The sequence below is a fragment of the Anoplophora glabripennis genome, unplaced genomic scaffold (assembly GCF_000390285.2).
Source record: "Anoplophora glabripennis isolate ALB-LARVAE unplaced genomic scaffold, Agla_2.0 scaffold58, whole genome shotgun sequence".
In the NCBI taxonomy this organism is placed as follows: Eukaryota; Metazoa; Arthropoda; class Insecta; order Coleoptera; family Cerambycidae; genus Anoplophora; species Anoplophora glabripennis.
The window spans coordinates 1,284,248-1,301,310 of record NW_019416277.1 but is presented as its reverse complement, the minus strand read 5'-3'; the positions used below and the strand labels follow the sequence as shown (position 1 = coordinate 1,301,310).

At 32.2% G+C, this 17,063-nt stretch overlaps 2 protein-coding genes across 3 annotated transcripts in view; both read left to right on the top strand.

The window, feature by feature from the left end:
• LOC108917609 overlaps nucleotides 1-6,078 on the top strand; it is a 9,329-nt gene extending 3,251 nt beyond the window's left edge. For both annotated transcript variants that reach the window (XM_018724301.1, XM_018724300.1), the window contains 3 exons: nucleotides 804-950; nucleotides 4,089-4,240; nucleotides 5,769-6,078. In XM_018724301.1, the coding sequence (XP_018579817.1) occupies nucleotides 804-950; nucleotides 4,089-4,240; nucleotides 5,769-5,952 (483 nt within the window). In that variant the 3' untranslated portion in view covers nucleotides 5,953-6,078. The remainder of the gene's footprint in view (nucleotides 1-803; nucleotides 951-4,088; nucleotides 4,241-5,768) is intronic.
• A 5,626-nt stretch (nucleotides 6,079-11,704) lies between these two features.
• LOC108917598 (IQ domain-containing protein G-like) lies at nucleotides 11,705-14,571 on the top strand. Its single transcript, XM_018724286.1, has 5 exons — nucleotides 11,705-11,782; nucleotides 11,836-12,063; nucleotides 12,839-13,033; nucleotides 14,179-14,310; nucleotides 14,368-14,571. Exons 1-5 carry the CDS (start codon nucleotides 11,705-11,707, stop codon nucleotides 14,569-14,571), a joined length of 837 nt encoding a protein of 278 aa, XP_018579802.1.
• Nucleotides 14,572-17,063: the final 2,492 nt, after the last annotated feature.

Genomic DNA, 17,063 nt, shown 5'->3' with positions numbered 1-17,063 from the left:
GCTTTGCGCCTTTTCAAAATTTTATTAGTGTTATTTTCTGTTATTGTTCTGGTTTAATGTTATTGTATTAGATAGTTCTTGATAATGTATTAAAGAAATAAAAAATACGCGTTAAGATGTTTTATTTTTTTGCATCAAAACGGCGCCCCATACGAAGAAAAGACAAGAGAGATTTTTTGTCACAAATTGAACGAGGAATTCAAAAATTTTTAATTTGTAATATCTCAGTGGCGTACAATTTTTTTCTTCAAAAAAATTGAGATTATTACCCGTACGCGCGCCAATGATGAACATAAAATTCTTAATTGCATGTCAAAAAATGCGCAATAACTACCTCTTAAAACCCACCAAATTTTATTTGCACATCTCGACCGGTTTCAGAGTTTTTAAGAAAAACTTTGATACTCCGTATCTCGGAAAACGAATCATTTGCGGACATACGTTTACAAGCAAACTGCCATTATTTTCTCATGTAGAATCACCCCCTGAAATTTGTCCACTTATTTACTAACACCCCGTATAAACCAAAATATTTTACACTTTGAACACAAACTAGGTCATACAAAAATAACTAGCACTGCAAATATAACAATGGATTTTTCATTGTAGTTTACTTTCAATGTGTATTGAATGTCTTATAAATTGTGACGAACTCCAGCTCAACAAAATCGTTTTACAAATACGATATTTTTTATTGCTCCATCACACCGTCATGAAAACATTAATAATGTACACATTTTGTCATTTAACTAGTATTAAAGGTATTCAAACTTATATTCTTCGTGATCCACAATGGTTTTCAGTTATTTCCCACTGGAACAATAAATTTGACAAGAGGGTGGTTAGAAGACACATCTACCATAACAAGATATAATGATGTTGTAGTCACATATCGATCTTCTATGAAGAAAGTAACATTTACAATTCCTATAAAGTTTGACACATTGATGGTGAGTCATTATTATTTTTATAATTGTTAAAAATTTTGCCACAAAAATTGTCGAACAGGTAACTAGGGCAAATCTTTCTCCGAAATACAGTTTCCGTTCTAACAGGAAGTGTCATTATTTTTGTAGTATATCATAAGTATCCCATGATTTTTCTTTCATATACTGTGTTAATAAAAGGTAGGAATATTGAATGTTTAACGATAGCGTTAAGTTTTACGATAAAACATTGATTTTTGTTTTTTTAACGATCTATCTTTAAAAATTTTACGTTCAACTGTGACGTCATTATATTTTTTTACTGGCAACCCCAATCTTTTCATGTGAATTTGATACAGCTTGATGTTCTGATCATGGTGATACAATCAACAATAATTACAATGAAATTCTGTACATTTCGGAATATGTTTTATTTCAACATGACGCATTTTTAATATGTTCTAGTTCATCCAAAAATGATCGTAAATTGCACTATTGCCATAAAAAAAATATATAGCTCGAAAATAATTGATATTAAAATTTAAGAGAATTCAAAACAAACAAAAAATTGAATCGAAATTAACATTTGCCCCAAAACTTATTCGTTTTTGCTTCCCATCCAATATTTTAGACATATACTTATGTACCTGTAAAGAAGAAGAAGAAAATCTTATAGATATTCTCCGGCTTGGTTTGATGGTAATATTATTAATAAAGTTAAATTAATGAATAAGTTGTGACATAAACATGTATCATTGATGATGATTATAACTGTTTTAAATATTTCAGAACTGAAGTTAAATCTTAGATTAGTTTCGCTTTAAAAAGTATTTAAATTGAGAATGAATGATCTGACCTTAAATCCTAAAATGTTTTGATCTCATATTAATTCAAGGTCTAGCTCTACCTCAAATCCATTCTGTATCAGTCACAATAGTATACATATAATTAACGCTACTTGCCAGAACTTTTGCCAATTATTTTGCTGAATTATTTTTACATTTAATTTTACAATAAGACATTCTAATTCTTGATTTTTTTGATAAAGGCTGCTAAACAATTTTTGTAAAACCGTAAAACCTTTAAAAGACGTCTTTAATTGTATATCCACGGATATTAAACATGTCGCGAATATTTAATAAAGCTACTAAGAATGATATAAATAACTACCTCCCATAGTCATTATAAATAATCTTTCCGAAATTCTTGAAATAATTTTTTGATGGTCAACTTCATTTTCATTTCAACTAATGTCTCAGTACCAATACGGATTTATGAGAAAATTCAATTTATTGATGAAGCGTATACTTATATATAGCGATTTTTCTGAAGCAGTCATTCGGCCTCATCACCACCTATTAACAGTAAAATTCGAATTATATGGCCCGATACATTTGTTTAAATCTTATTTCACAATCAGTGGCAGATACTTGTTGCTACAGAATTGTGACTTCCAATAAGATCAATTTTAAAATCTCCATGGGTCCTCAAGGGTCTACTCTGAGGTCATTTTTGTTTACTATTTTTATTAATGATCTTACGAAATGCCTTAATGTAAATTACTTGTCGTGTGCGACAGATTTCTAATTGTTTTTGGAGATGTTCTGCTGATTGTACTAGATAGTCTTAACAAGTCGAATAGTTGGTGTGCGAATAATAATCTGCATCTGAATGTAAACAAGGTTCTAGATTGTAAACAAACATTCTAGACTTTTATTATAAAATTAGTGAATCTTTTTGAAGTAGACTATTACAATTACAAGTTAACCGACATTGTTACATTTGATATTAAATTGTTGTTGATGAACATATTCGTTAAATATTCAAATTTTTTAAAACAGACTCTATTTTAAGTAATTTTAAAGACTCGTATATATTACTAAGACTGCAAAATATAATATGCATTGATGGTACCTAAAGACCATACATTTCATTAGTTATGTAGTTCATCCTTCTTGTGGTACACCTCAAACATTTTAATTTTAATAATTATCTTTTCAATCATATTCCATTTTAAAATTACAAATAGGTACTTTAAATTCATTAGTTTAAAAAATTCTATATCATGTTCCTAAAGTTTATTCAATATTACAATTACCCACACTTCGTACAAACCTGCTACTCGAAATCATTTCTAATTACCAAACATATGAATTGATATATTTTTTTCGTCGATGAATAACATAAAAAAAATGATTAGCAACTGTTAGTAAACTCCTGTATACCTATGTTATTTACATTATCTATTTTTTTGTTATATTTTGGAATAAACTCTTAATGCTTGTCGTTTTATATTTTATTTCTGTTTCATCTTATTACATACCTAATTGGGACTTTATTCTTCTAGATATTGTATTTACAAATAAATAAAATAAATAAACAGGCCTGTCTTGTGCTACACAGTGTAGTGTACAGAGTGTCTGGTATGTACATGGCATACTCGCGGGAGTGTATGTGTATAACCCTAGTTTCTCATAAAAAAAAACCCTAAAGTGACCCTTAACGGAGATACAGAGCCCCACCCAACGATTTACCTTTCCGGCTCTAACTTTTGAACTGACGTGTATAATTTAATGAAATTTTAATATTTTATTTAGGCCATAAATCTAGGCCCATTAAACCATACTACGGTAGATGTTTTAAACTGTCAGGGAAGTCAGGAACGGTCTTGCCACCATATTCATTGAGCCAAAATTTTGACAGGTGCCACTTTATAGAGCTGAAAACTGAATTTTTAAATACTGTGGCCATTCCTGTTTAAAAAAGGTACTCTACATTTGTTGAACAAAACAATACTAGTCAAATTTGGATTTTGCCTAAATCGTTGCAAAAACCAAATTGCGTAAATGACTTTTGCAGGATAATCAGCGGGAGACATAGCATGTACCTTTTGGACGTGATTATACACTTCGGTTCAAAAGTTAGAGGTGAAGGTAAAAGGTAAATCACTGGGTACCCCCTTGTGGCTTTGTATCTCCGTTAAGGGGTACTTTAAGATGTTTTTTATGACGAACTAGGGTTATTTTGACCTCCCTTATTATTTATTAGTATGCAATATACTTACCAGACATCATGTATACTCAAGAGTTCAGGATAGTATCTCTGAACACTAAACGATACTTTCGCGGTAAGCTATTAAAAATTATTTTTTTGTAATTTCAGTTTATATATAAATACTACACAAAGGTACTCTTGCTTAATGCAGAAGGTGATGTTCAGGGCAAAATGGCGAATGTGAGAGCAAATATAAGCCTCAGTTTTGATTTTGAAACATACGTTGCCTCATTAGATACCTTTGATATTACTGACACTGGGTAAGTAATTATAAAAGCACAACCATTTATAAAATCGACATATCTGTATATATAGTGATACCTGTACAAAAATATTTTTAGTCTTTGACATGACAGAAAACCCGGCGATCTTATGCAGCCGATCATAATAATGACCAATTGTAGTGAACTATTGCCGCTCTTTATTCAGCGTGTCTCACTATTGAGTTAGAAAAAGAAAAAACTTTTTCATGTACGTAACTGTAAATCTTTTAAAAATTTCTTGTTTCTTCTCAAATTCTTAAAAATGTAACTATTTCCTCACAAAAAGAATTAACCGATTTCGTATCAGTTAGATGGCTAGGACCACTTATAATTCTTGTAATTATGTCAGAAGCTGATTAACAAATGATTGCACAGCCCCACAAAAAAAATTGTGGGATGTTCGAAAGACAAGACCGTGGTGTCCATATCGGGTTGCTGAATCCGAATCCGGTATACGCTTGACTCGATCAGGTCTGGGTTAAGGTCAATTCAAGGCCAAATATAGAAAGTCAATGGCCAAAAAAGTAAACCTTCATAACTACGTTGTTGGTTGCTTAATATGAATCCGATATCCATTTGACTGGATCAGGTCTGGGTTAAGGTCAGGTCAAGATTATGGTGTCGAGACTACTACTTACGTTTGTGGTATCAAACTATTTCATTGTCAAAAGATCTGCGAAGTGGATTTTTTTATATGTTTATATTCCATCTGCCTTGGTACCGACGCTCTATTTCCTTAATATGTTGGTAGAATCTTTCTCCATGCTCCACAAAACCAATCAAATTTTTATAGTCATCTTTCGTATGTTAACCGATATTTCTTCTATTCCTGCATCGTCGGATTATAGTTTATTTGACATATCGAAGAAATCTTGATCACCTAAAATGTCTGCCACTTAAGGTACCCCCACGTTGTGATGGTAGACAACTACTTTTTGTGAATTTCTTTTACAACAACAATTAACTCGAGAGCCACGGGCTCAGAGTGAAAGCTTTCTTTAATCTTATTTCTTACTCAAATTTTAATATGCATAAATGCATCACTTGATTGTTTTGAGTTTAGAACTTGAGAGTATTTAGCAGACTCGATCGGGTCAAACTGACCACGAATTGGGATTTAGCGACCCCAGAAACGTATAGATGTAGGTTTACCTTGTTGGCAATTGATTCTCTACATTTGACTTTGAAGTGACCTTAACCCAGACCTGATCGGATCAAATGGATTCAGATTCAACGGTTTATCATTGTTCATCGTAAACGAATCATTAATATTGGTGACGTTAAGAGTTAGGGATTTTTAGTTTACAGTACCTGCCGTGCAATGTTGGTTGCCTAAAGCTAGGTGCTCATGTGGCTTATACCTATCGCTTGTGACTCCTGAGATTTGAAATAAAGGAATTTTGGATTATTTTTTTAATTAGGACAACAGTTCTTATTTTATTTGGTACTGTTACTGTTCTCTATTGTAAACTAAAATGATCAATAAATTAGTTTTGATTATATTAATATATTTCGTCTGTTCCAGGCGAGTAAGCCTTACATTTTCGGGGAATGGTTTGATAGATTGGATCACTAGTTCTATGACTAGTGTAGTCAGTATCTTTATGCACCCTATTATAATTCGCATTATTCAATCAATGGTTAAAGGAGGATTAGATAAGACTGTGGAAGTAATTAATGAAACTATTAAAGATGTGTTACATACCTAATTAAATAAAAACTTACTTTTAAGAATTAGCGTTTGTTTTTAACATTACTATTATTGCTCTTTATTACTAAAGGGAAACTATGAAATATAACTTAATTAACATAGTAGTATTACCGTAATATCAAAAAAATTGTGCACTAATGTTTTGCTGTTTTACTACAGAGATATCCAAAATTGTAATTATTTAGAGCACTTATAATAAAACTTACTGTGCAGCTGTTTAATTTATCTTTTGAGTAATACCAATAAATTATGTCCTACACTTGCAAATCTTGAGTTTTTATTTTTGACCGTTTCAAAATTCTTACAAATATTTTTTAATTTAAACTTTGCAGGGCCGGACTTCTCTAATCATGTTTAATTAAACAAAACTTTATTAAGGTAATGTTCACCATTGCCAACGTTTTCGTTAAATGTGGGCTCATTAGTTACAGCGTTGAGCGAGAAATATTAATTCTCACTAAACGGTTAGAGTTAAATAGTACTAGTTGTAAGCGGTGTTTTTTTTCTCCCTTCTAGATACAGAGTTCCATTTATTTACTGGATTTACAGATATTTTTCTACAACTAATATTATTTACAAAAATTATTCTAACAGGAAATTGAATTGATTTGTACCCCTAAACTTGCCTTCTGTTTTAAACAAAATAAATTTTGAATTAAATCAGAAAATATAAGGGGATCTTTTTCATTCAGAATTTAAAATTTCACTTTGTATTAGGCCATACAAATTTTTCATTAAATTAATGAAGAAATTGCTCATATTCCTTAACTCTTTGATTAGGGAAATTATATCACACGTATTGGGGCAACATATCCAATACCAGATTTAGTTTGTATATTTCTAATTTGAAAAATACAAAAGTAGTGGATTAAAAAGAAATCTCATCCATCTCGAAGAGGAAGTATATTTAAAAAAAAATGATCAAAATGATTTATTTTCAGATGTACCTACTTTCATCACATACTCATACTTTCGGGGGCAACGTTTAAATGTGACACCTTGTAGGAACTAGTAAAACAAGGAAAAATTAAGGGCGTCTGTATTAAGAATGTCACAAGGTCGTTGATTATACCTCCAAAAATTGAGAGACTGTATTAGAATTTTTTACCGAAAAATTAATACAGATATCATACTAGTGCTATAACTATAACTACTACCATGGGCGTAGCTAGGATTGCTGCTTGGGGTGGATCTAGGGCTGCAAGTTTCATGGTGGCCTATAGAAAACAAGCCCAAGCACTTCAAATCCCTAACACTTTCTCATTTGATTTTAGAAAAAGCACGCAATCATCGGTTTACCGATATAAAATTCAAAACCTAAATACTTTTTGGTTTGACTGGATGGAAAAGCGTCCAGTAATAATAATGTAATTTTTTAATCTTGAAGCATGCAACAATAACAATTACGGGGGCCCTTATAAAGAATAATGAGAAATGTGTAATTTGTTACATCTGAGGGCGTCGATTTCAATGTCCTCCGGATCCTTACGGCCTAAAATCGTCAACATTTGTGGGCAAGCGATACAGAACCTTCATAAATGATTATGAGCCACGTGACCAGTAATTTTGTTTGGAACACAACGTTCTGTTTCACCGGCTGTGATTGGTGTAATTTTTCATGAGATTCTATTCAACCAATCAGCGATCGCATTTTCTCGAGCGTAGACGTAACGGTTTATCATTGATCATTGAAAACGAGTCATTAATATTGGTGACGCCAACATTTTGGGAATTTTCGTTATCAGTACCAATCGTGCAATGTTGGTTTGCCTAAGCTCGGCGGTCACGTGGCTTGTAAACATTTATGAAGGCTCTATATAATGGCCGAATTTTCAATTTCTTTTCGGCATGGACCTACTCCATGAAATCTACCTCAGCATACTTCATTTATGTTTCAGTCAAAATTTTATGCCCTACGGACTGTGTTCAAAAAAACTATCAAAAACAGTAAAAATTCGTATTAGGCGTTTTTAAAGGAAAAAATCTGATATTTTAATTCAATTGTTCATATTTGTAAATAACAAAATTTCAATTAGATGTATCTTAGGTACAGGATAATTTAATAAATTCAATACAATTTTGAAAATGCAATACAGGGTGATTCATTAACAATGGGAAAGTCGAAAGCTGACGATACTACACTTGAAATGGTGACAATTGGCGCAAATATGCCTTATCCGAAAGTTAATAGTTTCGGAAATACGGGATGATGAAAGTTAAAATTTTAAATAGTTTTTTTTGCGATTATTCTGAAAATATGTAGGTTAGGAACTTGAAAATTTGTGAAACTATATTTTTTTAGATGACGAATAAGATGCCTGTTGTAATTTCAGCATTGTTCATAGAGGGCGCTACTTACGACCAATTTTACCGAATATTTAGTTAATAACTTGTTACTATGTATATTTAACATGAAACTTGATTCAAAACTTGAAAGAGTTATTATTTTTTCATTAATTATGTACTCTTGTTTCATTTCGGTATCTCGCTCCGTTTTCGAGAAAAATTAATTTAACGAACACTATGTTTTGATAGTATGAGGAATTAAAAGCGAAACAAACCAAGTGTTCCTTCATGTTATTACAACAACTAACAATAAAACAAATAAAATACGTAATTATGATTTAAAGTAATTGTTCGAAGAATCCACCGTTGACACTGATACACTTTACACGTTTTCTGAGAGATCTTCGAGTTTGAAACAACATATTGGGATTGCGTCTGACTTCGTTGGCAGCGATTTGTATTCTTTGCCACAACTCTTCACACGAGCCAATAGATTCTTTGTTAACTATATCTTTCATTCGATACCAAATAGAAAAATCAAGAGGATTGTAGTCCGGACTTCTGGATGGCCAAGCAAAAATGATTATATGGCCAATTCCGCGATTTGGAAAAACTGCATCTAAATATGCACGCACTGGCTAGTGGAGCTCCGTCGTGCATGAATCACACGTCTCTTCTTAATTAAAGTGGAACTTCTTCAAGCCGTGGAAGCATTTTTACTTGGCCACCTAGAAGTCCGGACTTCAATCCTCTTTATTTTTCTATTTGGAAAAATTTATTGGTTCGTGTGAAGAGTTGTGGCAAAGAATACAAATCGCTGCCAACGAAGTCAAACACAATCCCAATATGTTGTTTCAAACTCGAAGATCTCTCAGAAAACGTTGTGTAAAGTGTGTAAATGTCAACGGTGGATTCTTCGAACCGTGACTTTAAATCATTATTACGAATTTCATTTGTTTCATTCTTAATTGTGGTAATAACTTGAAGAAACACTTGGTTTGTTTCATTTTTAATTTCTCGTATTATCAAAACATGTTCGTTAAATCGATTTTTCTCGAAAATGGATCGAGATACCGTAATGAAACAAGAATACACAGTTAATGGAAAATGATTGCTCTTTCAGGTTTTGAATCAAGTTTCATGTTAGACCATACAGGGTAAAAAGTTATTAACTAAATTTTCGGTAAAATTGGTCGTTAGTGCGCCCTCTACGAATAATGCTAAAATTACAACACGCATCTTATTCGTCGCCCAAAAAAATATAGTTTCACAAATTTTCAAGTTCCAAACCTACATATTTTCAGAATAATCGCAAAAAAACGATTTAAAATTTCAACTTTCAACACCCTGTATTTCCGAAACTATCAACTTTCGGATAAGGCATGTTTGCGCCAATAGTCACAATTTCACGTGTAGTATCTTCAGCTTTCGATTTTCCCATTGTTAATTAATCACCCATATTTCTGTTGGCATTTGATTCGTCCTCCAAAATATATTTGCACATTATTGTTATTTGAATAATACACTTTTATTATGTTTTATTCTTCGTCATCAGAATAACCCATTTTAATTTTTTTAAATGGGTTATTCTGATAATGGATAAATCCCATGTACATATTTTTAAAGGAAGGTTCGTTTCTGTCGTTTTTGTCTGATTGTGTGCGAGAGAGATAAAGTTGTTATAGTGTGCGATAGATAGAGTGACTTTGTCCTCATAGAGGGTTTTTCTCTTTCTGTCTCTCTCTCTCTGCTGTCTTCAGGAGTCTCTGGGGACTCTTCAGGACACCTAAGGAGGGAGCGTGTGGTAGAGCGCGTGGCCTTCGTCATCGAGCTATGACGTCACAACATATGAGAAAAAAACGCTTTTTGCTCGTAACTCGGAAATGGCTGGAAATATAAACAAATCTCCCCTTAATTCTGAGTAGAGCACTCGGTGAGTGAGGCAGAGAGGGGTGTCACAATATATGAAAGAAAAAAAACAGTATTTACTTGTACCTTGGAATACTCGAAACGTCAAAAAATCTCCCATAGTTCTGCTTGGTGATCGAGTGAAAAACGTCCTAAGGCCGCATGTCAAAAAAATAAAAAATCGGGACCAACAACAGTGTGTGACATCATAGAATAAAAAACTGTTTATAACTCGGAGAATCGAAAAAATAATTGAAAAAATCTGCCGACATCCATAGTCCTGATTGTCCCTTCAGCGTTGAATGCAAAAGGTCCGAAGTCCTCATATGGAAAATACATTTCGGAAACAAGAGGTGTGTGAGGTGATACAGTAAAAAAGGTCTTATAACTTCGGAAACGGTGCGTTAAATCGAAAAAATTATTGAAAAAATCTACCCCATACCCCCTGGTTCTGATTGTCCGTTGTGCGTTGAATGCAAAAGTTCCGAAGTCCGTATGTCGAAAATAAATTATGGAAGCCAGAGATGTGTGACGTCATATAGTAAAAAGGCCGTATAACTCGGAAACAGTGCGTTGAATCGAAAAAATAATTAGAAAAATCTCTCCGACACGCCTGATTCTGATTGTCCGTTCTGCGTTGAATGCAAAAGGTCCGAAATCCGTATGTCGAAAATAAATTTTGGAAATAGGTGTATGACGTCATATAGTAAAAAGGCCGTATAACTCGGAAACGGTGCGTTAAATCGAAAAAATAACTGAAAAATTTATCACAAATGTGATTTCCAAACAAAAGATAAGTTCCATATCTCTTTAATTACATAATTGAATGCATTATATTTATTTGACTGTTATTATTTGGCAACAAAGCCATCGCTAGAACTGCTCCTATTACCAAGTAGAAGAGTTACCGCGCTAAATTTTAGTGCTGGATGCCGGCTGACAAATGCCTGCATCCTTTTCGGGTCGCCAATTTCCAGCATTTAACACGCAGTCTGTGGCGATAAGCTATATTGTCTGAGATATAATATTGAAAAATTACTGTTACAATAAAAATTACCTTAGCAAAACATTTCTATTTGTCGATTTCCCTCAGTATACTAGTACTTTACAGTAGTTTTTGAATGATAAAGTTTTACGACTTTGTGTTCGTCCAATGTAGGTATTCCAAAAGAAATATGTAAGAACGTAGATATCTATGCTGTAGCCATAGGTACCCCATTTCCGTATCGAACAAACATTCAAATATATTCTTATATAATGTAGCATTGTGTACCTATCTATAATATTGAAGTGATTGAAATATAAAAAATTATAAAATTCGTACGGAAAATACATATAAATTGTTAATAATTTTATACCTTTTCATTCTTATTGAAAGGTGTTGGTATTGCAACTAAAGAGTTTTCATTTCCTATATGAAAATATGCAAGAGTTAATAGGAGATAGTGAAAGTTTGCCTCAAAATCTTTGTGTACACATATGTCAGTGTATTCTTGAAGAAATATTAGATAAATTATTTATCTTACAAAGAATAAGGAATGATTTAGGTATAAGAAATGAGACCAAAGCTTCGTCAAGGACACCACAGAAAACCGTGGAAAGTTCAGACAATCAAATCGCTGAAAACGTTAAACGTAATATAACAAAATTTAACAAAAATTTTAATTTTATTGAACAAACTATACAGACTGCCTATGAAGAACTAACAAGTAAAGGTACATATAAAAAATTACTAGAAGTTGTTAAGAAATATAACAAATCTAAATTGGAAGAAAAACATACTAAGGAAGAAACAGCGAGACTGCAAACTGAACTCAAAGAACTTGAATGTACTTTATATGATGAAGAGAAATTTTATCACAGAAGAATTGCCGAATGTATGGCTGATATTGGAAAAATAAAGGATGAAATAGAGGTTTGTTATGATAATGAAACAGTGCTTTTATAATTTTGTCTGCAAAAAAATTAACCCTCCACTTTGGTATGAATTTTAATTTAAAAGCTTAAATCGATAATTTATCTATTTTTAAGTGCCTTCAAATGAGGTGTACCCTACTATTTATAAAAGTAGGGAACATTAACAGTAGAAACGGAATTTTTCATCAGTCTTTCTTGAAAAATCGACTGTCAGATTTTTATTCCTCTTCTAAGATAAATTTCTTTTATTTTATTCTAAGAAGTATGGAGTGTAAACAAGGAGTGATGACTCTTATGGCTGCGCGTACAAATTCGGATCCCGTTTTGTAACCCAAATTAAAGTCGCCGTTGTATAGTGCTGATCTACTGTAGTGGAGAGTCTAGTAATGAAGTTGCGCATACAAGTTTCTTGCGCGTCATTTTCATACCCTACTTACATCAGCGCCGCCTTTACGTGACCCGAGAAATGACTCAATTTTTTAACATTATTCACTCATTGTATACCCTCCATAGAGAGAAGATAACATAGGATCTTCTCATTGTATATGTACTAATAAATACCCTTGGTTTCTCAACATTCTTTTTATATAATTTAGACTTAAAAATACTAAATAGAGTTGTACCGATAAATTGTTTACTAGCTTTCACTGTATCAATTTAATAAGTAAGTATGTTTTTCAAAATTATTTGCTTCCTTTCGTCTACGAATTAAAACTAAAAAGCCGACTGACGTTAGAAACATTATTTTTTAATTTAACAAATATATTCTGCAGGACTTTTTAGTTGAGAGCGAAATAAAAACAGATTATATTGAAAAATGGCAGAATTCAAAAATTGAGATGAACGAAATTTTGCTGGAAGGAAAGGAACAACAAAAGTTAAAGGAATTAAAAAAAATAGATGCCGATATGTATAAAGAGTCCAGAGTTCATCAAGAAATAGTAGCAGCTTATAGTGAAATGCAAAAGGTAAGGTAATATTAATAATAAATACAACTTTTAGAATAAATTAATTAATTAAAATATTATCGTTTTAATTATAAATTTAAAGGTAGAAGCCCTATCTGAATTGGAATTATTATAAATATTTTTTAAATTTAATTCTTTCATATAATTGTATCAATAAAGGCTATTAGACAGTAAATTCATGAGTTAAATAATGAGGAAAAAAAAACATGAATTTATTAAAAACTAACTGATCCTGTCCAAATTTCAATTTTAAATTTAAGTTTAAATTTTTATCGAATTTTCCAATTTTCCGGCAACTTTTTCAATTGTTTTTTTTCCTAAATACCTGCTTATTCGGACTGTTACCAACATTTAGAAAAGAAATTAGCCAAATCGGAGTTGAAAAAGTGGTAGGAAATTGAGTTTTCCTGGAAATATACATAGATGGAGAAAATAGTTTCGAAAATTCTACCATACGCCATTGACGCAGCGAATGATATGTTTGAAGATTAATTTTAATTGCCTCAGACATGTCAGTTCTCAGATATTACTGAAAAATTATTTCAAAAGTGCTGACGCTGACTTTTTAATGGATGAGATTTAAATCAAAGAATATTGTAATAGATTACAACACTCCCAATTGTTCGGCTTTCCGTAACAGATGACTGCAGTAAAAATTGAAATTCATTTTTCTCTGGAACAGTACATTTTAGCGGCATCTGTTTTATCTCAAAATCACTACCAATATAAGATCTATGACAGAAAATAAAAAAACAGTTTAAAGTGTTCTTAGCGACTGATAGCCTTAAGCTCATATTTATATTTAGTCTTCGGTTATCTTAAAAATCCAGTTTCCATGGAACTGTTCTTCAAGTATGGTCCATTTACTTCCGAATTCACTATATGTATTGTACCTATCCACCAAGTCTTAACCATTTTTTGTTGAAAGTAGGGGAAACATAAATTGATAACAATTTTTTCAAATCCATTCCAAGGATTTCCTTCTTCCTTTCTCCATTTTTACGTGTTAGTAGACTGATTTACTGAAAAATTTTCCTAGTAAAATATCTTACCTCTGTGAAATTAAACATTGAGAGGCCAAGTTTTATTTTAGATGGATAAATCTTAAATTTCGAATGATTTTAGACAATAAGTTTCGTTTTTAGGATATTATCATTGAAACAGCTAAGTGGGAGAAAAAGTATAACAAGGACTGTAAACAACTGGAAGCTAAAATAGAAGCCATGAAAGACAAAAGAGAAAAACAGAATGAAGCAACAAAAATTCTTAAAGAAACAGTAGGTATTATATGCTTCTGATTAAAAATCAAATAATAATTAGAGTAACATTTATAGTACTTGAAACGCGAAAGAGAAATAAATGACTATAAAATTTACAAAATACAACAGGAAGAAAAGAAAATGATACTTCAGAAAAGAAATGAAGCAGCTACGAAAATCCAAGCTTGGTGGAGAGGCACCATGGTGAGGAAAGGTTTTGGCAAATTTAGAAAAAAGAAAGACAAAAAGGGAAAGAAAAAAGGGCCAGAAAAGAAATAATACAAATATATACGTATGTGCATGTCTAGGGGTACCTACATATAAATGTGTGAGTGATCAAATAAACTTTTATAGATATAATTAAATAATCCTGTTTAAAAGATCTATCTAAAAAATCTACTTCAATAAATAAGGAATTTAGAACATCATTTGGGTTGTTTCATCATCATAATTATAAGATTGTTTAAGTAATTAACATTGAAAATTTAACACCTTGTATATAAAATCAGGAAAGTATAGTCTATCTGAAGGTAGTTCCGATATTTCCCGCTTAGTTAGGAAGTGTTAATTTTATTATTTCATATTTAGTTTTTTTTTTAATTTAATTTTACTGATTTATTTTATTCCAAGGAATAAAACAACAATGCCAGCGAACTTCACAAACACATTATTTGTCCTTATGTTTTACGTATGCATGTAAGCTTATCTCTCCCTCGTTTCTGTTTTTTGAGAAAAGGCATATTTAACATAAGAAAAGAGTCCGCATTAGGAGTGACAAAAATAGAAGACCATAATAACAGGGCAAGCATCTTCTGTGCAAAATTTTACCTAGGTCTTCTGATAAATATAATTATTTATAATGAAGAATTTTATATTTTTGAATTAGAGATGTGCCGCGGGCATGTCAGCTGGACATGTCCATCGGACATATCGTGAAAAGTGGACATGTCCTGAGGACACTTTTCAAGATTGAAAAGTAGTATGCGCATGCGCGGAATTATTTGTTCATTTCATAATTCCCGCAAACAAATTTTGAGGTTGGTACATGTAGAATTAAAGATATTTAGCCATTTTTTTGTAATTTTGTTGGTAATTGTTCAACTGAACCAGACATTTTAAAAATATAACCTCTTTTATATGTCCATATTTTATTATTTTTAGCAAAGTTCCAAAGTTAACGATTAGTAAATAGTAATCAGTTGATTCTTAATTTAATATTTAATAAACAAATAGTTTATAAATGAAGTATGACGCCAAATTTAACAGTTTGGTTATATTTTTCTGAATTGAGTAAAAATCATTATAAATGTAACTACTGTTCAAAAACAATTTTTAAGAATTCCAGTAGGATGGAAAAACATTTAAATAATTGTATTGGCAGGAAAATTAGAAACCAGTTTATAAAAAAGATAAAGGTAGGTAATAAGTAAAATATATCGACATGTATTCAGTAGAATAAAATATTTTGCTTTGTGTACTCTCAAGCAGTGACCTGTGAAAACATGACATCACTCATACGCCTCCTTACACACGGACGGTATTTTGCCGATCGGCATTTAAAACGATCGGCAAAACAACGACTAAAATTTTAAATTACACATAGTTAGATACATCTTTACACAGAAACGTCGCCGTCAGGTCTGACGATCGGCTACCGACCGGTAAAACAATGCCCGTGTGTAAGATGCGATAGGTGCCTCATTAGATTCAAGGTCAAAAGTACTTTTCCTAACATGTCCGGACAATTCATCGACATGTCCAACGGACATGTCGGTAACACACTTTTCCGAAAAGTGCCCATCTCTAATTTGAATATATGAACAAATCACCTCTGAACATCTAAATCTCGTGAACAAGATAAATTTGGAATACTATAGAAATAATTGTTAATGTGAATGCGATGATAAATGTGAAATAGAGAATTAATGCTATAGGAACTTTATAAAAAAAGTATTTTACCTATTTTTTTATCTATAATGGGGTAGATCTTAGAACATACATGGAGGAAGCACCGCGTATTAAAAAGTGTAAAGGCTGTAGAGAGAAAATAAGGCAATAGTCTGGGTACTCGCTCTCTCTCTCTCTAATCGTTGAGGAAGAGTAGGTAGGGAGATCCCCCCTTCGCCCGAGCGATAGCGAGCGTTAGCCAATCACGTGCCTGCGCAAGAGAGCAAAATAATACTCAAACTCTGTTTCCCCCTCTGTCACTCGTACACTGTCACTGTAAACGTACTTCATCCATGTAGTATCACATATGTGGTAGTATGTGCTCTAAGGAATAAATATACAGTGTGGAAGAGCCAAACGGAATAAATTCAGTATATAAATTATTGTGTACATTTATAATATTTATTGCAAAAATTAATGGTCTGCCGAAGGAAATTTGTTACAACAAATAAAACATATATAAAAACAGGGTTTTCTTCTTGCAGGCTAGCAAAAACAATTTCAGTGTTCTTTTTCAACATTCAACATTTTCAACTAAAAAGAAGATACAGGGTAGGAAAGTACCGATGGTCTATCTGAATTTACGTGAGAGCGATAAAGTAAGCCATAGAAATCCATGCGATAGAGAAGGATGGCTATAATGAAGACGTCTCATAGTCACCGCACGTTTCGCCCTTCCACAAATAAGAAGTGGATCTTATTTGTGGAAGGGCGAAATGGGCGGTGACTATTAGACGCCTTCACTATACCCATCCTTGTCTATCACATGGACTTCTATGGCTTACTTTATCGCTCTCACGTAACTTCAGATACAGGGTCGGAAA

Bases quoted from the DNA above. Each gene is read 5' to 3' on its own strand.
- LOC108917598 (XM_018724286.1), top strand. From the start codon at position 11,705: ATGAGACCAAAGCTTCGTCAAGGACACCACAGAAAACCGTGGAAAGTT. The intron at 11,783-11,835 runs GTAATATAACAA...CAAACTATACAG, and splicing joins AATCGCTGAAAACGTTAAAC to ACTGCCTATGAAGAACTAAC. The intron at 12,064-12,838 runs GTTTGTTATGAT...TATATTCTGCAG, and splicing joins AAATAAAGGATGAAATAGAG to GACTTTTTAGTTGAGAGCGA.